Below are 21753 nucleotides of genomic sequence, written 5' to 3'. Positions count from 1 at the left end.
GTTAGACAACCTGAAAACTCTCTCTTAGAAAGAGGGAAAAGAAAATTTCTCTTTAGTACTAGGTAGAATATAATCAGCTTCCTTTTAAATACATACAGAAGTGAGAGATGTAGAGAATGATCACTGAAACTCAGTGTGGTTAGATGGGGCTGACTTTGGCTGTCCTAGGGAGGAGAAGAGACCATCAACAAAGGACCTAAATTTTAATTACTGTAAGAGTAGGAAAGATAAAACCTCAGACATATATAAGGTTGAAAGTTGGGATTGAGATCCCCAGAAGGGTTCACATCTTTAGCAGAAGGGACAGTTAGAAAAAATTAAATGAAAAAATTAACCTCCCAGCAAAAGACAACCTTCTCAAGAAAGCTTGCCTGCTTTGCCTCAGAATAATGAGGGCAGGGACCTTCTCTAATAATTTGTGGTCAGAAGGTACAAGAATTGAATTCTGGTGTCCTGTTTGTTAAATCTAATGTCAGAAAGTGGTCCCAGGCTGATGATAACCTGGGGCACAAGTGGTTTCTGGCAGGATACATCAGTCCAGGGATTTAAAATCCCCACAGATAAAGAGCCACTTGATTTTGTGAGCAAACAACCCCAAAACAGAGAGGAAAGAACAATAGCAAAACAGTAGAAGTAAGACCCGTAAGAACTGATTTGCCCAACTCCTATCAACGGCAGAGCTAAGACTGGAACCCAAAGCAGTCTGGCCTTAAAAGCCTATTCTCTAAACCAGCTGGTGTATGGCCTCTCATCCTACCATGGGGATGGTTTAGTCACTAAGTCGTGTTCAACTCTTGTGACCCCATAGACTGTAGGCTCCACTGTCCATGGGATTCTCCAGGCAAGAAGACTGAAGTGGGTTGCCATTTCCTTCTCTAGGGGATCTTCCCAACCCAGGGATTGAACCCCTGGTCTCCTGCATTGCAGGCAGGTTCTTTACCAACTGAGCTACCATGTCAAGTAAATGTTTTCTGGTTTTATTCTGGAGCTCTAGCAATTGCTGCATATTTGGTGTAACTTTTCAAGTTAGGCAGTAAGTTTAAAAAAAAAAGTACCTGTCTCCTCACTGCAAGATTAATTGTAATATTAGTTCATTTTGTGAAATGTTTTTTCATAGACATGGGACAATACCTTGAAAAACAGTGTTCAGAAATCCCTTATGGGTAGAGTGATCCTGGAGTAATTATTACTAGTGAGCGCCCCTCTCTCATAAGTATCCCCATATGGATGTTAATAGACAACACATGGGCCTCTGCTGATTAGTGATTGCGTAGTAATTTCTTGTCCCAGCCAGCTCTCTGTGCACCCAGGTCACTGTGGGATGCTGGAAAATCTCTCAGATGGTTCTGAACATCTTCCTGATCCGCGTCTGGTCAATCAGTATCGACCCTGATTGAGTTTAGTGCTAGATTAATCGCTTCAGAATTTGTAGCCCAAGGTAAGTCCAGAATGGACTGCTTTCGAACTAACCTTTTAATCTTCTCTTCCATATAAGTTTTTATTCCTAGACTGCACCTACTTGGGTCTCTAAAGCTTTTCCTTCCTAAACTTCCAACTCTTTTATTTGCCTACGTGGAACCTTACTTTGCCTCTCTTGAAGGTTCTGGAAGTCCTTCATTCCCCTGACCCACCAGTACGAGAGAACATGACATTCTCCTGCCTGATACCACCCCTTCCCACCCTGCCCGTCCCAAACACACATGAATATTTCTTTTCATGGACTCCAGACTACTGTATACTACCTGTCTTAATGGTTGTTTCCCTTACTTGTTCTTTGAAGCTCTCATTTACTGGCCGAGTTTATGTGCCATATTTTGTAGCAGTTGTTAGGGTGAGGTCTTCCTTTCAGCGAATCTTGACTTACCTGCTGTTTTAAGCTGGTATCTGGACCTAATTTGGATATTGGCTGTCAGAACCCAGTGTCAGGCATTGTCTTTCCAAGGAACTTGTGTAGCTTGCACCATACCCCTCATTGTATGTTTCCTGATGGGTTATAAATGGATTTTAGACTTCCAGCAATCAGTATTAAATGATACAGTGTTAAAGGCACACCAGTTACAACCTGAAGGACAAGCTATATTTCCAGAATATTTTCCTGTCGTGCAAACCTATTAAATTCATCATATACAAGCGGTTTGGCAAGGACTTTAGTTATGATGGATAAGAGTTGTGAGTTTTTATTCAACTGGAGCAGAATCAGTGGGAAAAGAATAACTTTGTTAATTTAATCTTGCCCAATTTTCTACTAATCCCTAACAGTTTTGTGGGTGACAGTTACTTTTTTAAAAAAGGTACAAAATAACTGTATGACTATGTAAAGGAGCTTTTTTTTTTTTTTTTAAGATATAGTCCGAGATAGGTGCTTACATTTTGTATAACCTTAACATGTAAACTGTAAAACTTTGCAGAGCTGAAGTTTTGTACCTGTGAGGTAACACAGGGTGGGATTTTCAGGGGAAAGGGGGACTTGATGTTATTGGCCACCTGTTGTATGCTGGCGCTACTGGTGCTTTCTGTAACTTGTCTTGTTTTGGGCCCTCCCACAGCAGTTAGCAGAGGTGAGTTTCCTTAGCTGACTTAGGTGGCCCTTAGCAGCCCAGTGCTGTCTGCTTGTCCAGCCTCATCTTTGGTCACGACCAGTTTTGCATCCTGTGCTTCCGCTAGTCTCATTTCTTCCAGATCTTCAGATGTGCTTTGTTCCCCGTTGCCTCCCAGGTTGCTCACCTGACTCCCCTCTGTCCCCACCTCTGTGCCTCTCATAAATAATTCCTACTTAACCCTTCTCACCTTGGTCGAGCTCTCACTTCCTTGGGCACCAACCCTGAACTTCTTTAAGACTCTAAGTCCTATTAGAGTGGGGACTGTGTCTTCTTGCTTACCATTCTATTCCTGCCAACTAGTGTAATCCTTAGAGTATTTATTAAATAGATAAATAAGCAAACAGCCTTCTCAGATGGGCAACTTTGTCCCCTACATTGCTTATAAACGGTGGCCCCAGAGTTCAGATGCAAGGACACCAAAGCCATGTTTTTTCCACTGCACTAAGCCTCTCCACAGAGAAGGCAATGGCACCCCACTCCAGTACTCTTGCCTGGAAAATCCCATGGACGGAGGAGCCTGGTGGGCTGCAGTCCATGAAGTCACTAAGAGTCGGACACGACTGAGCGACTTCACTTTCACTTTTCACTTTCACGCATTGGAGAAGGAAATGGCAACCCACTCCAGTATTCTTGCCTGGTGAATCCCAGGGACAGGGGAGCCTGGTGGGCTGCCGTCTCTGGGGTCGCACAGAGTCCGACACGGCTGAAGCAACTTAGCAGCAGCAGCAAGCATCCCCACAGTTATAGTCACTAAACACTCTAAGGAGGACTAGCAGGCAAATGAGGTAATTGAATTGAAACAATATACCTAATTACATAATTGATCCAATATAGAAACATAATGAAGCCGATTTTCCACAAACCTAATCATGAAAATACTGTTTTTAATATCTTTTAAAAATTGAGTTATTCTGATTTTAGACTTACACAGATTAAAATAAATGGTGCAGTAAAGACACTCCGTGAATACAGTGGAGGTTGTGGGACCCTTGATGTATCACCCAAAACTACTTTATTCTAAGGGTCAGATTCACCTGCCCCATCCCTCCCATAGATGCTGTTTTTAAAGCATGTTTGCAAAGACAGAAATCTCTGCCTCCCAAGGTACAGTTGAACATTTTTCTTTAAGATTATGCAAAAAATGTTTTCTAAAGAACCTTATCACTTTAGCCCTTTGGAGTCTGGTCACAGTTCACCTCTCCAGCCTCTTTTTTGCTCTTGTCTCCTCGAAGTCCACATGATTTGCATAGAAGTATTCCAATCCCTGGCTGAGATTGGGGTTCCTCCTGTGAAACCCTTTGCTCACCCCATTTCTTGGTATCTGTTACATCCATATGAAATAATCTGAGGAGTTGTGTGTCTTCTGTACTAGGTGGTAAGCTTTCTTAAGGCATTTACTGTCTCATAAGAATTCATACATCTCAAAACTGCCAGAACTGATAGTTCCCAGCACATATTACATAGTTAAGTAGTACACTGTAAAATAATAATAAGTCTTGGGCCTCAGATCTCCTTCAATGTGAAATAATAAACTAGGGGTAGTTTGAGAGCAGGAAGAAAGGATATAGTCATTATTTTAACTTTCTTACTTCAGATCTTCACAATTTGACTTCTAGATTAAATCAGTCTTTTGTTCTTCAAATTTCTGTTGTCAGGAGCTAGCCGTGTTCTAGCTCTGTTAGTTATCTCCCTGGCTCTCTAAACTGAAGTAGAACACGGACCTGCAATTTCACTTGAGTTAGAGGAAAGAGTTCAGCAGGACTAACCATAGAATATTACATTTTTTTTTAATTGAATGAAATTCAATGCACGAGCCATAAATTGTAACCCTCAAAATCATTTAGGAGGGTTTATCTGACATCAGACCAAATGCCGCTGTAACATGTATGCCGACATATGCTTAGAGCGCTGGAATAAATTCCTGACTTCTGCTTCCCTTAGCTGTCCTATATTTGGTTGAACTTCTCTCTTTTTATTTTTTCTGCGTACTTTTCTAATTTATAAAGTCAGAGCCAGTCTAAATGCAGGCACCAGTGCATTCCTCACAGTTCTCTGGGACCAAGGAGAGAAGTAGCTCTGTGGCCTCTCCAGTCTTGTTTGGAGAGCTCCCCAGTGCCCTGTGACCAGCTCGCTTTCCCACCAAAACCATGACTGCTGCTGGGCTGAGCAGTTTCTTATTCCACAGTAGTCAGTTCCGCAAAATCTAGTTCACTGTTTGGCACTTCAGTTGTTACCAGAAATAAGATTTTTATATTTGCCATCAAGATCATTTCCTTTTAAGTAGACACTAATTAATAAGTACTTGTGAAAATCAGGGTAGCAGCCCATCACAATGTTCTCTAACAAAGGCACTGAAGAAGATAATAGAAGCACGTCAGCATTATTTGAACATAAGGAGATAAGCCAGAATATTTAGATACTGATTAAGCCCAGAACCAAAAACACAAAGCAACTGCAACAACCACAACAAAAACAGTGAATGAAGTTTAACTGTTCAAAAATGGGTTTTTCAAAAGAGCTGAAAATAACCTCTAGATTTTAGCTGTTTTATTTTTGCAAACTTTGGTTCATAAGCCTTTCCTTGAGATTCTCAAGAAACTTTACATAAAATGTTTTGCTGCTGTGAAAGTTGAATGTGTGCTCATTGGGAAAGATCTGGAAGGTCTGTGTTCTAGGCAGGATCGAGAACTTCTGTTTTTCTAATTCCACACAGACACGTCTTCGGCCTCTGAGGATGAGGGCTCTCTGAGACGCCAAGCTGCGCTCTCTGCTGCCTTGCAACAGAGCTTACAGAATGCTGAGTCCTGGATCAACCGGTCAATTCAGGGATCGTCCACTTCTTCATCTGCATCTTCCACGCTGTCCCATGGAGAGGTCAAAGGAACCAGTGGGTCTCTAGCTGATGTATTTGCCAATACTCGAATAGGTAGGAGCTGAATCTCCCCAAGAAATTATGTTCCATTTGGCTCCCAGTAGCCAGGAAATAGTTTATGATTTGTGTTAGGTTTTTTCAGGGTGGCCTAAAAAAAATAGTATCAAAATGAACATGACAAACAATGAGGCAGAGAAGGAAACACAAGCAGCACATTTGGAACGATGGAGGATGTCTGCTTTATTGGCGATGGTATTGCCCACCTGAAGCCATAGATATTTCCATAAGCAATACTCAAGCTGCAAGATGTAACACCAGTCTTACTGTGCTTTATCCCTACTGGAGAATATTCCATCAAGGAAAAAGTGTCCAAAGATACAACATCTTAGATTTTTCCCAGGATTGTTGCCTACATTCTCCCTCTCAAAAAAAACAAAAACAAAAACTAAACCTGAGAAAATTTGGAATTAAGACGTACCCCGTGAGACTCTTTTGTCTGTAGCATAAAGACTGGATTTATGGTCCTTGCTGCTGTACTATTGCAACAACAGAAGTGTGCGGGCTGAGAATGTCGGTCAGCGCTTTTGCTTGACTTAGCTTTATGTTTGTGTGTGTTTGTGTGTTCTAAGCGTCTGTGACATCTGCAGATAAAGCTCAGGTCTCTGCCTTTGCTTAATTAGTTGGTATACACAGCATGAAGCGATATATATAAACATCATGTGCCTGTGATACTATTCCTTTTTTCTTGACAATCCATTTGCATTTTGATGTCTTAATTTTTTGTCAGTGACCTTCCTGTACCACTTTATGTTTATTAAGTGATTTCTGAAAAGGAAAAAGTTGGAAACCTTTTGATTCAAGCCTGTAATTTTTAAAGAAAATAGCTACCTTAAGGTCATGCTTGCCCACATTAAAAGGTCAGGACCAGCAGCCGATGGCTTGGCCCATGCTCTTAATTGACTGACACCCCCTCCCCGCAAAGCAGCTACAGATAAGCAGACTCAACTGTTCTCCTATTGGGAGGGTTGGCAACAGAGCCATAGCGGGGTCAGGTTTTATATCCACATTGTCTAAAAGAGTAGTTTCACTTGTGAAAAATAGTTTCCTGGTACTCAGTTAACTTTTATCTCAATTTTTGTTAACAAGATGATTTTACCTGACCTTATCTCATATTGCTTCTACTCTGTGAAAAGTTCAGGAATTCACAGGAACCATTTTATCCAACATTATTGCCTTTTGGATGTTTGCTCTAACAGAAGTTAATAAGTACTTCATGTTTCCAAAGGAAAAATTTGAAAATACAGATAAAAGGAAAAATAAGCTACAGCCCCACTTATGTAGAACACTTCAATATTATCACTTTCATGTAGATCCTAGACTTTATTTGCATAAGGTAAGGCTCTGGTTTTGTTTTTACAGAAATGAAATGGTACTAAATAGAACCTGCTTTTATTAGCAGACATGTCTGCTTTTAAAGCAGAAATCTTTTATATCATTAATATAGAATCACACTTTTGTCTTCATGGTTTCGAAATATGCCACTGTATGGCTCTGCCATGGTTTATTTTAGCCATTTCCCTATTTTGGACATTTAAGTAGTATCCAGTTTTTTGCTGTATGAAAACTGAAATGAATATCCTCACACACACACAGCTTGTGCATTCGTTTGATTATTTCCTCTTAGGATGTATTCCTGTAAGTGGAATTGCTGGGTCAGGTAAAAATGTCTATTTTTAGTGCTTTGTTACCACATCATCCTGCAGAAGGCTACACTGCAGTATACTTGTGCAAAGTATTTAAAACTTTAAAAAGTATTAAGCTAGTAAGTATAGACTTTTGGAGCCTGGAAACCTAAATCCCAAAATAATTTTAGAAATTGTTTATATTATGCTTTTTTCCTTGTTCATAGTTTTGAGTGGCTTTTCATTATTCTTGTGAACTCTACATTTTGCTTCCTCTAGTTTTCTTTTTCTTCTTCTAATTTTTTGGTAACACTTCCCTGTTCAATGGCTCTCTTCCAACTATATCATTATTTCTTTATAGTAAGAATCCCTACATGAAGCAGAATAAAGCAGCAGTGTTTAATCATGCTTAGAATAGGGAAGAACCTTATCTTCCAAGTAGATTCAAGTTACGTATGGGTTGTTTTGCAGAAATTAAAAATGGATTTTATCTAGTTTTCTTCATCTGAGACTTGAGCAATCTGACCCACTTCCAAGACACAGTTTCTGTCCTCAACGAGTGAAGAGACACAGATAAACTACCATAAACATGAAGAAATGCTCAGAGTCTAAAATATTAGTAGCTGTAATGATCACATTGACTTTGGTTTCATTTTGAAGTCACCAGCAATTTTTATTTTATTGTGGTTATTTTTATAACATTAGATTTCTACCAGACTTTCTGTGTAGAAAAGAATGAGTTTGAGAAATATTTGATATGTGATTTGATCTTACTAAGCCTGCTCAGGTTCTCAAAAGTAGTAATTTTAGAAAGCTGATATGCCCTGACTTACGCCGTTCGTCTCCTTATATCTTGCTAGTAAAACTAGAACTAGTGCCCCTTTGAGTGGTTTTCTGTCTTGTTAAAAAACAAACAGCAGCAACAAAAAAGACTTAAAGATTCTTATTCTTACTGCTAACATAATATAACTTTTAAATTTTGTTTTCTCCCCTCTTAGAGAATTTCTCTGCTCCCCCTGATGTCACTACAACTACCTCTTCGTCATCATCTTCCTCACTACGCCCAGCAAATATTGATCTGCCCCCCTCGGGGATAGTTAAAGGCATGCACAAAGGATCCAACAGGTCCAGCCTTATGGATACAGCTGATGGTAGGCAGCTGTTTGGTAGTTAAATACGGCATATTAGTTAAACTGAAAAAATTCAAATTATAAACAGCAGTGTCTAATGTCCAGCAGTGACAGTACTTGTGACCTACTCACATAAGTCATTTCAGCTCTCTCTTTTCAAAGATAGTCTGAACAAAAAGTATGGAAAAAGAAAAGAATGCTAGGAGAGAGAAGGGAGGTTAGATGGAATCTTTAAACAGTATTAATAATAGCACCATATTTTTACTCTTGTCATAAAAATTATTCTGTATGTATTTGTACCTATTTAGCCCAGCTGAAATAGAATGAGACTGTGAACAAAGGCCAAACATCATTAAAAATGAAAGCTCCTAAGAGAATTGAGGAAGTGAAATATTCCTAAAATCAGTTAATTGTGACTTACCGTTTTTTTCCCTGTAGGTGTTCCTGTCAATAGCAGAGTATCCACAAAAATCCAGCAGCTTCTCAACACTCTGAAACGACCCAAAAGGCCTCCCTTAAAAGAATTTTTTGTGGATGATTCTGAAGAAATTGTGGAAGGTAGTGGTAATAATACCAAACCACGTATATTCCTTAGAATTTTTGTAAACAGTCACTGCATGTAGATATGATAGGATTTATGGATGAATAAGGCGTCATTTTTGGTTGAAGAGTTCATAGTTTTCTGATCTTTTTTTCCTTATGATCATTTATATTTTAAATCTCAGATGAAAAATAGAGGGAGAGAAGGGAAAGACAAGGAGATAACTATGGAACATAGAATTATCCTTAGAAATAAGTTTTTTAAAATTAGGAACAAGCACATAATTTATAAAATTACTTATATTTGTCATTATCTTAGAATAGTGTCACCTTCATCCTCAAAAGTTTGCCCATTTTTTCTTTTTAAATATATGTAACTCAACCATTTTTGTTAAGTCAGTCAGTCAGCACATATATAGATCTGTTTTAACATGGTGGATGGTTGAAAAGCTTCTTGAAAATATAGGTACTTCCTTCATGTTGTTTCCAGTTTAGACAAAACAGACACTACAGTCGAAAATTGAGTTTAGTCAATAAGTATGTATCAACTGGTACTGGCAACTAGGAGAAAGGAAGAAATCAGTCTCATCTGTATGGTTGGGGAAAGCAAAGTGATAAGAGTGATTTATTCACCCAACAATTTAAAAAATATTTAGGGATAAAATGAATCTAGAATTTAATAGAAAGATTGGGAAAGGACTATCTGGGGGCATAGAAGGTGGCCATTTGATATTAATAGTTATTAAAGGTGGGTGATGGATAGATTTATCTAAAAAAAGCCTTTGTCTGAAGAACTGAGCCTTGGTAGCTTTGCAGTCCATTTTTATGTCCTGAGATGAGGAACAGACTTTGATCACATCAGACTTTAATGAAACTAAGCATGTTAGAGAAACACCTGGAGTAATGGGCAAATTTGGCCTTGGAATACGGAATGAAGCAGGGCAAAGACTTAATAGAGTTTTGCCAAAAAAACACACTGGTCATAGCAAACACCCTCTTTCAACAACACAAGAGAAGACCCTACACGTGGACATCACCAGATGGTCAGCACTGAAATCAGATTGATTATATTCTTTGCAACCAAAGATGGAGAAGCTCTATACAGTCAGCAAAAACAAGACCAGGAGCTGACTGTGGCTCAGATCATGAACTCCTTATTGCCAAATTCAGACTGAAATTGAAGAAAGTAGGGAAAACCACTAGACCATTCAGGTATGACCTAAATCAAATCCCTTATGATTATACAGTGGAATTGAGAAATAGATTTAAAGGACCAGATCTGATAGATAGAGTGCCTGATGAACTATGGACGGAGGTTCGTGACATTGTACAGGAGAGAGGGATCAAGACCGTCCCCATGGAAAAGAAATGCGAAAAAGCAAAATGGCTCTCTGAGGAGGCCTTACAAATAGCTGTGAAAAGAAGAGAAGCCAAAAGCAAAGGAGAAAAGAAAAGATATAAGCACCTGAATGCAGAGTTCCAAAGAATAGCAAGAAGAGATAAGAAAGCCTTCCTCAGCGATCAATGCAAAGAAATAGAGGAAAACAACAGCATGGGAAAGACTAGAGATCTCTTCAAGAAAATTAGAGATACCAAGGGAACATTTCATGCAAAGATGGGCTCGATAAAGGACAGAAATGGTATGGACCTAACAGAAGCAGAAGATATTAAGAGGTGGCAAGAATACACAGAAAACTGTACAAAAAAGATCTTCATGACCAAGATAATCATGATGGTGTGATCACTCACCTAGAGCCAGACATCCTGGAATGTGAAGTCAAGTGGGCCTTAGAAAGCATGACTATAAACAAAGCTAGTGGAGGTGATGGAATTCCAGTTGAGCTATTTCAAATCTTGAAAGATGAAAGTGCTACAGTCAATATATCAGCAAATCTGGAAAACTCAGTGGTGGCCATAGGACTGGGAAAGGTCAGTTTTCATTCCAATCCCAAAGAAAGGCAATGCCAAAGAATGCTCAAACTACCACACAATTGCACTCATCTCACACGCTAGTAAAGTAATGCTCAAAATTCTCCAAGCCAGGCTTCAGCAGTATGTGAACTTCCAGATGTTCAAGCTAGTTTTAGAAAAGGCAGAGGAACCAGAGATCAAATTGCCAACATCCGCTGGATCATGGAAAAAGCAAGATAGTTACAGAAAAACATCTATTTCTGCTTTATTGACTATGTCAAAGCCTTTGACTGTGTGGATCATGATAAACTGTGGAAAATTCTGAAAGAGATGGGAATACCAGACCACCTGACCTGCCTCTTGAGAAACCTAATGCCGGTCAGGAAGCAGCAGTTAGAACTGGGCATGGAACAACAGACTGGTTCCATATAGGAAAAGGAGTACGTCAAGGCTGTATACTGTCACCCTGCTTATTTAACTTCTAGGCAGAGTGCATCATGAGAAACGCTGGGCTGGGAGAAGCACAAGCTGGAATCAAGATTGCCAGGAGAAATATCAATAACGTCAGATATGCAGATGACACCACCCTTATGGCAGAAAGTGAAGAAGAACTAGAGCCTCTTGATGAAAGTGAAAGGGGAGAGTAAAAAAGTTGGCTTAAAGCTCAGTATTCAGAAAACAAAGATCATGGCATCTGGTCCCATCATTTCATGGGAAATAGATGGGGAAACAGTGGAAACAGTGTCAGACTTTATTTTGGGGGGCTCCAAAATCACTGCAGATGGTGATTGCAGCCATGAAATTAAAAGACGCTTATTCCTTGGAAGGAAAGTTATGACCAACCTAGATAGCATGTTGAAAAGCAGAGACATGACTTTGCCAACAAAGGTCCATCTAGTCAAGGCTATGGTTTTCCAGTGGTCATGTATGGATGTGAGAGTTGGACTGTGAAGAAAGCTGAGCGACGAAGAATTGATGCTTTTGAACTGTAGTGTTGGAGAAGACTCTTGAGGGTCCCTTGGACTGCAAAGAGATCCAACCAGTCCATTCTGAAGGAGATCAGCCCTGGGATTTCTTTGGAAGGACTGATGCTAAAGCTGAAACTCCAGTACTTTGGCCACCTCATGCGAAGAGTTGACTCATTGGAAAAGACTCTGATGCTGGGAGGGATTGGGGGCAGGAGGACAAGGGGACGACCGAGGATGAGATGGCTGGATGGCATCACGGACTCGATGGACGTGAGTCTGAGTGAACTCCGGGAGTTGGTGATGGACAGGGAGGCCTGGTGTGCTGCGATTCATGGGGTCGCAAAGAGTTGGACACGACTGAGCGACTGAACTGAACTGAAGCATGTTAGTAGACAACCCAGTCTTAGCCCTTTTGGTGCAGCAGGAAGCACCAAGCAACGTGATGTATGAGCTTAAGGTGAATTTCTCTTTCTTTTGGAGTCACTGAACTCACTGAACTATGGCCATCTTTCTTGATGAACTGAATTTTCAAGTGTCTATGCCAGTAATCACCCTCTCAGTCTTTTTAGTACTGTGTTTTCAAAGGCAAATGAAAGTCAAAGTCTAACAGGAATCATACTTGAGCAACATTCATTGGCCAAATAGAGCTAACAGCTTCCCACTAGTGTTAAATAGGCAATGATTTTTCATTTGAATGACAATTATCTTTGGAAGAGAAAAATACCTGTATGTCTTTGGAAGTCTGGAAGAGTATGCCCCAGGGTCTGCAGTGAGGCCTAATGGATGGCAATAATGTATAGACTTTTATGACCAGAACTATGCTTACCATATATACACATTGTCTGTAAAAACAAAACTATTTATTTAGAATCACCCGTGTTTATTTTTATAGTTAGGTGGTTTAGGGTCTGGGACTATGCAAACGTTATTTACCTAGGGTGGTGAGTTGGAAAGTGAAACTGTTAATTTTGTATCAGTAGAAAAATGAGTGAAGACGTTTTAAGTTTTCCCAAATCTGTCATTCAATTGAGCTTTAACATGCATCTCATTTCATATTTCGTTTGCCCTTCTAATACTTGCTGCTCATTCCATCCATTCTCTTTTCTGTGCTCCTTCTCTCATCCCCTGTTCACCTGGCTAATCCCTACTCTTCCTTTAAGACTCAGCCCAGGCGTTACCTCCTGCAGGTGGGCGCCTTCTTCCTCTAAACTAGGAGGCGTGGTCCTCTTCTGCCCTTTCTCTTCATTTCTGTCATGCACTGCCCGTGTGTGCTTTGCTCTGTGTGCGAGGGTGCTTCCCCACTGCCAGCTGGATGCTCCTAGAGGGCGTGGCTCTGTACTGCTTGTACTTGACATTATTAGAAGCAATAAATGTTTGTTCAAAGAATGATACGTGCAGCATTTATCTTCTCAATGTTTATCACATCTTACGTACAGAGTTGACATTCAGTGAACACTTAACTTTTTGTTCCATATGTAAATTATCCTTCCTGCTATGAGAATACAGGAATTTTTTTTTAAGTTCAAGCAATACTTGTTTATTGTAAAAGATTAAGAGGACTTTAGTTTTGTCTCTGTGAAAAAGTATGAAGTATTATTCACCTCTAGTTTCTGGAATTTACCCTATTATAAATCTACTGCTTTAAATTTTTTTTTTTTTTTTGGCCCCACTACATGAGATCTTATTTCTCCCACCAGGGATAGAATCTGGGGTGCAAGCACTGAGTCCTAACCACTGGACCACCAGGGAATTGCCTAGTGCTTTTCTTTTTTCTCCCCCAAGTTCCATTCAATTTAGTTAACAGCGATAAAGCAACCATTATATATTAGGCACTAAAGGCAATAAGAAGAATGAGAACCATGTCTTCTCCCCAGGAACTCTCAGTCTTACAGGGAGAAAACCCTCTAGAGTAATAGAAGCCCTTAAGTATCCTCAGTGCTTTAATAAGAGTGCACTCACGTGAAGTGTGGAAGAACTAAGCCGGGCGGCTTCCCAGGGAAGGTATATCCTAAGAAGGATGTGTGCACATTCACCAAGAAGCAAAGGTTTGGCCATAGGAGATGTGCGCAGAGGTCTAGAGACATGAAAGGAACATTGTCATTCATGCCCCTTGTCTTCCTGATTCCAGTTGGTCCCTATTGTATACCTGTTACTATATTTGCGTTTTACCGATGACGAAAAAGGAGGCTGAGGTAACTTCTTTTGCCCAAGGTCACAGTAGTAAAAAGTGAATGTAAGCTTGGGTTTCCTGACTCACAGTTCCATCATTTTTCATTAAACATAATCTGGTGAGGGAGAACCTGGCTTTCTAACATTAGACACAAACTAAAGATTTTAAAACAAGTTTACTAAAAATAAAACAACCAAAAAAAAAATATATTTACTAAGAATTGTATAAGTACTAAATGCAAATTTATGGTTTGTGCTTTTTTGTATGTTTGGGGATTTGCCTTGTCAGGGTCAGAATTTGTTGCATAAAATATATTAAATACGGTTTTACGGTTATGTGGGAAAATGAATTAAGGTCCAGTTTGTGGATTACTATTTCTAACAATGTCCTTTCTTTTCTCAGAGTGAGTTTAAGCCAGAAAAAGGGAAAGGGAAATATTTTAAGATTAGAGACCTCACTTATGTTAGCTGGTATTTGTACTTCAGATCTGATGTTCATATAACCTGTTGGGGTGTTTTTTTGGTACAGTACCTCAGCCAGACCCTAACCAACCCAAGCCTGAGGGACGGCAGATGACCCCCGTGAAGGGAGAACCACTGGGAGTCATCTGTAACTGGCCCCCTGCTCTGGAGTCTGCCCTGCAGCGCTGGGGCACTACTCAGGCAAAATGCCCCTGTCTGACCGCACTGGATGTAACGGGGAAGCCAGTTTACACTCTTACTTATGGTGAGTTTACATGAGTCCAGCTTCCTTTTCTCCTAATAGCTCTTCAGATTATCATGGGTAATGTTTTTTTTTAATCTTGCTATCTAGCAGTTACTGGTCACTGTGGTACTTCGGTAGATCTTTTGAACTATTTCAGTGGGATCCTAAGCTCCTAAGTATAGTTATTGCCAAATATTTTCTTTTGCTAAAGTGACTGTTGTAAGCAGCTATTACTTAAAAGAAGAAAGAGACTTGCTAGATCCACTGATGTTTAAATACCAGGAGAGGATTTTAGGAAGACATTTGGGCAGGATTAATGGTGTATGGTAAAAATCAGTTTTATCTAAAAATTGAAGTTGATTACTTTTCACATCTTTGTCATTTACTTCATCCTGCCACTTGCACATAATAGGCACAGGCTTCTATAATGATCAAAGTATCAGTACTTTTCCATTTCGTTTTGTTTTATAAATTTTTAAAATATTTTTATTGCATTTTCTCTTAATTAACAAGAATGGATTCAAACTGGGTTGTACAATTTTGTTCTAGTTTCTTCAGACAGACTCCTTTTTCCCTTCTAAAGTGGTGTGCATTGTCCACAGACCTCCATATAGACTATTTTAGAGAAGAAAAATGGTTTTATTTAAAGAATTGTACAGATTGACATGAGTTTTCACCTTTGATGCCCCTCCGAATGAGTTGTGTATAAAACCAACATACCTGTGCAAAGTAAAATGATTTCTCTTTCAATTTCTTTATAATCTAAAGTAAGAATTTCTAAGGTGGTTGGGCAAAGGAGCAAGAAAAGGGAAAGAATAGACTTTCCTCCCTAACATTTTTAGTGAGCTGTACATTAATCTCATCCATATACCCTTCAAGAAAGCAGTGGGATTTTTACATGTTTATTTAACATCTGTGACTATATCCGCATGTTTCACATAATTTCCATTTTGTCTGTTTTCACTGAAATATAGTGGTATGGAATACTCAATCATTTGAGTCATACTTCTGCTTTGCAGTTACTTCAAGTATTCAATACCATATATGTAAGTGGTTCTTCAGAAAAGGCTCAGAAAGAAGTGGTCTTCTGATTTTCAGTCTTGTGATAAAAAATTGTTTCCTTCCTTTTAAGTGTGATCAGCTTGCATCAAATTATTCTACAGATAGATTACATCAGAGAAGAATATGGAATATTTTCTAGAGTGAGCTTTTGGTGGTTTCCTACTTGCTTGCAGATAAGACTGGCTTTCCTAAATTAGAGTGAATGTAAAGCAGTTTTTATGGGGAAGGCCTCTCTGCGTGTAGAGGGTGATGCTTGTCTAATGTATCATTTGCCGGTGACGGGTATCTTATTCATTGTGCTAGTGAACTGAGTGCCTTCTTATTAAAGTAGGCCTGTGTTTTTCTACATGATTATTTTCTTTTCTTTTTCCAGGAAAGTTGTGGAGCAGAAGTTTAAAGTTGGCCTATACACTCCTTAATAAACTGGGGACCAAAAATGAGCCTGTATTAAAACCTGGAGATAGGGTAATGTGGTTTTTTTTTGTTTTTTTTTTGGCGAGGGGAGGTGATGTTTTATTGTTTTCTAGCATACACGTTCTGGACTTTTTAAAATGTACAACAGCACAATTTATGTAACTGTTGTTCTTAGCAATTGAAAATCATTTGGTTCCAACCCTGGTTATAATTCTTGCATTTATATTTTGAAAAATAGTCACATGTCTCTTTCTGTGTAGCTCCTAATCAGTATACTGTTTTAAGGTACTAGTGAAAAGAAAGAGAAACCTAAATCTTTCTGTAAATAAATATTTCAATATTTGGACAACAACAGTGGCAATCAGGGTTACTCTTTGATATTTTTCTTTGAAAAATGCCCCATAAAACTTTAAAAACAAGTTTTCCAGAGTTTTATGTAGACAGGGAATGAGAGTTATGTTACTTCTAAGGAGGAGCAAATTTACATCATTTTTTCTTTAATGAAGGTGACATTAAGTTTTATTTAATAATTAGAGGTTTTTTGCACTTTCTAAATAAAAGTGTTTCCAATCATCAAGCATTACTTTTCATTGGGAGTTGTAGAATAAAACACCCAACGCATACACAACAGAATTCTTCTTAGTACACTCATGATTACAGAATCTTCTAAACTAGCCTTTTAAAAATTCTGCGTCCTTTCACCTATAAGTGTGACATGGGAGCATTTCATAATCTTCACTGAACCCTAAGAAGGTAGTTTCGTGTCTTCCTAACGACATGGATGCTTGTGTGCAGAAAGGAAATGGGTTGTTAAAATGTCTTTTGGAGTTAGTATTTTTTTTTAGAATTCTGGAAGGTTCCCAATTAAACTTACCTTGGGAGTAAGTTAAGAGAATTTGAAAGTGAGAGAAGGGAAGACAGGGGTCCAATGTTATAATTAAGTTTCAGATGTTAATCTTTGAGTATCCAAACCAAGTAACAAGCTCTGCAATGATCATGACTTCTGTCTTTTTGCATCTCTTGGGGAAATTAGGGAGAGTCATTTGTCCCTGTGATGCATTACAGGTGAGATCACAGGTCTGAACATATTATGGAGGTTTCACTGTTTACCTTTTTTAAGTGAATTAACTTTATATTCATAAAGGTTTCTACCAGTGATGCTTAAATTCCCAAATGCCTTCTTGGTAGAACACGTGCATTGTTGGTTTAATTAGTAAGGATTTAATGCAGTGAATTTGTTAAAAAAGTATTTGGGAATTCCCTGGTGGCTCAGATGGTAAAGAATCTGCCTGCAATACAAGAGACCCAGGTTTGATTCCTGGGTCGGGAAGATCTCATAGAGAAGGGAATGGCTACCCACTCCAGTATCATTGCCTGGAGAATTACATGGACAGAGGAGCCTGGCAGGCTGCAGTCCATATGGTCTCCAAGGGTCAGACACAACCGAGTGGCCAAAAAAAAAAAGAAACCTTAGGTTTGCCTCAAGGTTTCATTCTTGTAGGTTCATCTCTGAGAGAAATAAGACTTATTCTTTAATATGCTCATCTCTCTAGAGAGATTCATCACATTTATTTTATTGCTTTAGCCCTGCACTAAAGTAAATTACCTTAGGTTTTGTAAGTAATTAACTTACTGCTTAAGGTGTGTTGTTTATTGCTAAATCACCAATAGAATTAAGTGAAAAATTTCTTATGGTGGTGATGATAAATTACATTATAGTCTCTAAATTGTGCCATGTATAATCGTGGGAATGACAGAGATCCTTTTAGATTTGTGCATCCTTCTCAATAACTTAATTTTCTTTAGGCTATTAAATAGTTTGGCTTATTGTCTTCATGATAAATGTCATATAGAAGTGTTCTACTTAGAGACATTGAAAGCATTAGTCTGCTTTTATTCCTCTGTTATTGAATGTCATTATGCCTTTTAGGTAGCCCTAGTTTACCCCAACAATGATCCAGTCATGTTCATGGTGGCTTTTTACGGGTGTCTCCTGGCAGAAGTGATTCCAGTGCCGATAGAGGTACCTCTTACCCGAAAGGTAACACTGCTTAATTTAAGAGGAATGTAGCCTGATGTAACATGGCTGGCATCTAGGTTCTTGGATCAGTTGACTCAGTTACAACACTTAAAGGGGCTTCCCTGGTTGCTCAAACAGTCAAGAATCTGCCTGCAATGCAGGAGACCTGGGTTCAGCCTCTGGGTTGGGAAGATTCCGTGGAGGAGGGCATGGCAACCTACCCCAGTATTCTTGCCTGGAGAGTCCCATGGACTGGCGGGCTACAGTCCATGGGGTCCCAAAGAGTCAGACATGACTGAGCGTCTAAGCACACACCACAGAACACTTCAAACAGTTTGACTATTTTCCTAAGTACTTCACTTCACTTTCTAAAAACAGGGAAGTTGTGGAAAATTTATTTATGAATATTTTCAAGTTTCATGAAAATAACCTATTTTCAACTAAGATAGAATTTTTATATATCATATATATATATACCACTTAAAAATTATGGGGACATACTTGACTTTTCAATAATTAGCTTTTATAGAAAGTCCCACTCTTGCTTCAGAGACTGTAAGTAATCCACATTTATAGTAGGTGGAATCTTTCCATAAGAGCATTTTCCTTAACATCTAAGATTTCTATTAAGTCCAGGTGTGATACAGTGATGTTGTGTTACTACTCTGGGATATAGAATTTACTTTGGCAACACATTAGCCCTACTAAAATGAAGCATATGTAGCAAATGTCAAAGTTTAACCAAGTGATTTCTCCATGATGTGTTTGACTCTAATTTTCTCATGCAGTTTATTATTGAGAGTTGCTGGTGAAGACAAATATGGTGGAAACTGTAGATTTACAAGAAAAAATTTTTTTTCTGAAAGGAATAAAAAACAAAATGAGTAGCATCCCTGAAACTCTGGTTGATAGAAGGAAGTATCTTTAGATTGGTCAGGAAATTATAGGGTTGTTCTTAAATTATTAAGTTGGCAGTGTTTATGTGGTTTCATAATGATACTTTTAAGATGACATTTTAATGGAAATGCTTTAGGCTGTGTCTTTTGGTTTTGTTTCTCTGCTGCTGTTATAAGGCTTAAATCTACCTAATTTAAAATAGAATAGAAGTATATGAACTTGGGTATAATTGTCCATTTACTTTCATTGTAAATTTGGACATTTGGTGTCCGTTTACATTATTTATTTTGTTCTGACCTGAATTGCTTTCCTTTTGGATTTGGGGTTATGGCTAGGTCAGGACAACTTAACCATGTTCACTTTTATTTCATTTCCTGAGATTAATTTAGAAGAGGAGCATTGCTGACCTTTGAGTAAAACGGCCACATTTGGCTGGTGGAATTCATCGTTAGCAGTGTCAGATTAATAAAACATGGTTTGCACTCAGGAAATCATTGTGCTGTAGCAGTTATTTGGAGGAACATATTGTCACTGGATTTTGACAGTTGCCAGATATCAGGGGGATTTCATGAATGTATTGCACAAGTGCCAGAGCGTCACTGAGTGTCAGATTTGGGCTTGGGTGTGCTCACGCTCACTCCCCTGCCTACCATGTTCATTATCTTCTCTCCACAGGATGCTGGGGGGCAGCAGATTGGCTTCTTGCTGGGAAGCTGTGGTGTTGCCTTAGCTCTTACCAGTGAGGTCTGTCTAAAGGGACTGCCAAAAACTCAGAATGGAGAAATCGTACAATTTAAAGGTTGGTGATATTTGCACCTGAATTATCAGTTAAAAACTAATGCTGAGTGCTTTAATTAGTGTTTTAATTTACTAGTAGCTAAGTATTTAACATATCTTCCTATTTAATTCTCACAGTCTTATGAAGTAGGTACCATTTTTATCCCCATTTTACAGGTGAGGAAACTGAGACACAGAGAGGTTAAGTAACTTGCCCAAAGTCACAGCTAATATATGGCAGAGCAGCGATTTGAACCCAAATCTGTCTGAATCCATAGCCCACACTCTTAACCTTTATGCTGATGGTTGGAAAAGCTACCACTCTGTTCACTAAAACTAAATGCTACATGTAGAGACAGAGGATAGACCACTAATCTCAGTGGACTTCCACTGCCAAATGGACCTCCCAGTTGTTGAGGTAATGTCAAGGCCTGGTGTTAGCGTGTGGAACAGTTGTGCTTTTGAAAGAAGGTATAAATGCCTGATGATTTATCACTAAACACGAAATGAGGTATTTTCTTGGTTATAAATGATCTTGATTTGATCTCTTGATATTTAAAATGACCAATTCATTGTGAATTCCTTTGCTGATGGCTTAGGCAATTCAATTCTTATTTTGGGTTTGGTTTAGGTTGGCCCCGGCTCAAATGGGTTGTAACAGATTCCAAGTACCTTTCAAAGCCACCTAAGGACTGGCAGCCCCTCATCTCACCTGCTGGCACAGAGCCAGCATACATTGAGGTAAGTCCCAATTCTGGGACGTACATTCTGGCTTTTCCTTTGGCTTTGGTTGAGGTCCCATAAAATTTAAAACTAACTTTTTGCAGTTTTAATGTTAGTAGGTCCCCTTGGTTTGTTAGATTGCCATCTTTTGCCCCATAAGATGCTTTCCAATGGTCCTTCTGTCCCAATTATTTTGAGCATAACTACCTATCTATGAGAAAGACAACAAAGAAATTGACCCTTGTCATGTAAGAAAGTTACAGAAGACTTTGAGAAGTTCAGAGGTTTAAGAAATGATTTCCTGGCAGAGGTATTTCTCTGCTGCTTTGGGGATGGGAGTGGTAGGGGTGAGGGGGGCAGTGAGAGACTGAAGAAATGAGGAGGAAAAATAGCTGTGCTTGAAAAGAACAAATTTAACAGATGAAGAGCAAGAAGAAACAGATGGCTGGAGCGTTTGGTACTGAAGGTTATTGTGGCTGCGTGATTGATTGATGACATAATCCAGTTGAGGGATTAAGTCCTACTGCATACCAGGCACCAGGCCAAGTGCTTTAAATGCAGTATCTCAGTCAATCCTCCCAAGTACCCTGTGAGGTGGTGGTGGTGGTTGGGGGGGTGCTGTTAGTAAACCTGCTTAGTAGCTAAGAAGACTAAGACTTAAACTAACTTCAGTCACCAACCAAACGGTTGTCTAAAAACTTTGACTCGAACGACAGAGCTGGAACTCAGATTCCCATCTGTTGCACTCTAAAAGCTGTGCCCTCAAGTACTCTGAATCTTGCTTGAGACAATGTTAGTAAATGTTCAACAACTGTTTGCTAAATTAATGAATAAACATCCATAAATTATTTTTAAAAAAAGATTTTGGGAAAAAATCCCCCCAACCTTGAGCCCTGGCTTCCTTGATAACTCAGTTGGTAAAGAATCCACCTGCAATGTAGAAGATCCCGGTTTGATTTCTGGATTGGGAAGATCCACTGGAGAAGGGATAGGCTACCCACTCCAGTATTCTTGGGCTTCCCTTGTGAGCTCAGCTGTTAAAGAATCCACCCACAATGTGGCAGACCTGGGTTCGATCCCTGGGTTGGAAAGATCCCCTGGAGAAGGGAAAGGCTACCTACTCCAGTATTCTGGCCTGGAGAATTCCATGGACTCTATAGTCTATGGGGTCACAAAGAGTCAGACATGATTAAACAACTTTTGCATAAAAGGGAAGAGAGGGACTTCCCTGACGGTCCAGTGGTTAAGATTCTGTGTTTCCAATGCAAGGGCAGGTTTGATC

The 21753-nt window shown here is 39.2% G+C and overlaps 1 protein-coding gene across 1 annotated transcript in view; it reads left to right on the top strand.

Moving 5' to 3' along the window:
• The window catches only part of DIP2B (disco interacting protein 2 homolog B), a 226522-nt gene that overhangs the window by 152989 nt on the left and 51780 nt on the right, over positions 1-21753 (top strand). The window contains exons 5-12 of the mRNA XM_052640814.1: positions 5314-5526; positions 8153-8305; positions 8723-8842; positions 14402-14599; positions 16014-16105; positions 17985-18095; positions 19647-19770; positions 20380-20489. Coding sequence (XP_052496774.1) covers positions 5314-5526; positions 8153-8305; positions 8723-8842; positions 14402-14599; positions 16014-16105; positions 17985-18095; positions 19647-19770; positions 20380-20489 — 1121 coding nt within the window. The remainder of the gene's footprint in view (positions 1-5313; positions 5527-8152; positions 8306-8722; positions 8843-14401; positions 14600-16013; positions 16106-17984; positions 18096-19646; positions 19771-20379; positions 20490-21753) is intronic.

This window comes from Budorcas taxicolor, chromosome 5 (genome assembly GCF_023091745.1).
Source record: "Budorcas taxicolor isolate Tak-1 chromosome 5, Takin1.1, whole genome shotgun sequence".
Taxonomy (NCBI): Eukaryota; Metazoa; Chordata; class Mammalia; order Artiodactyla; family Bovidae; genus Budorcas; species Budorcas taxicolor.
Note: the sequence above shows the minus strand (reverse complement) of the source record. Positions and strands in the feature narration are given on the sequence as shown.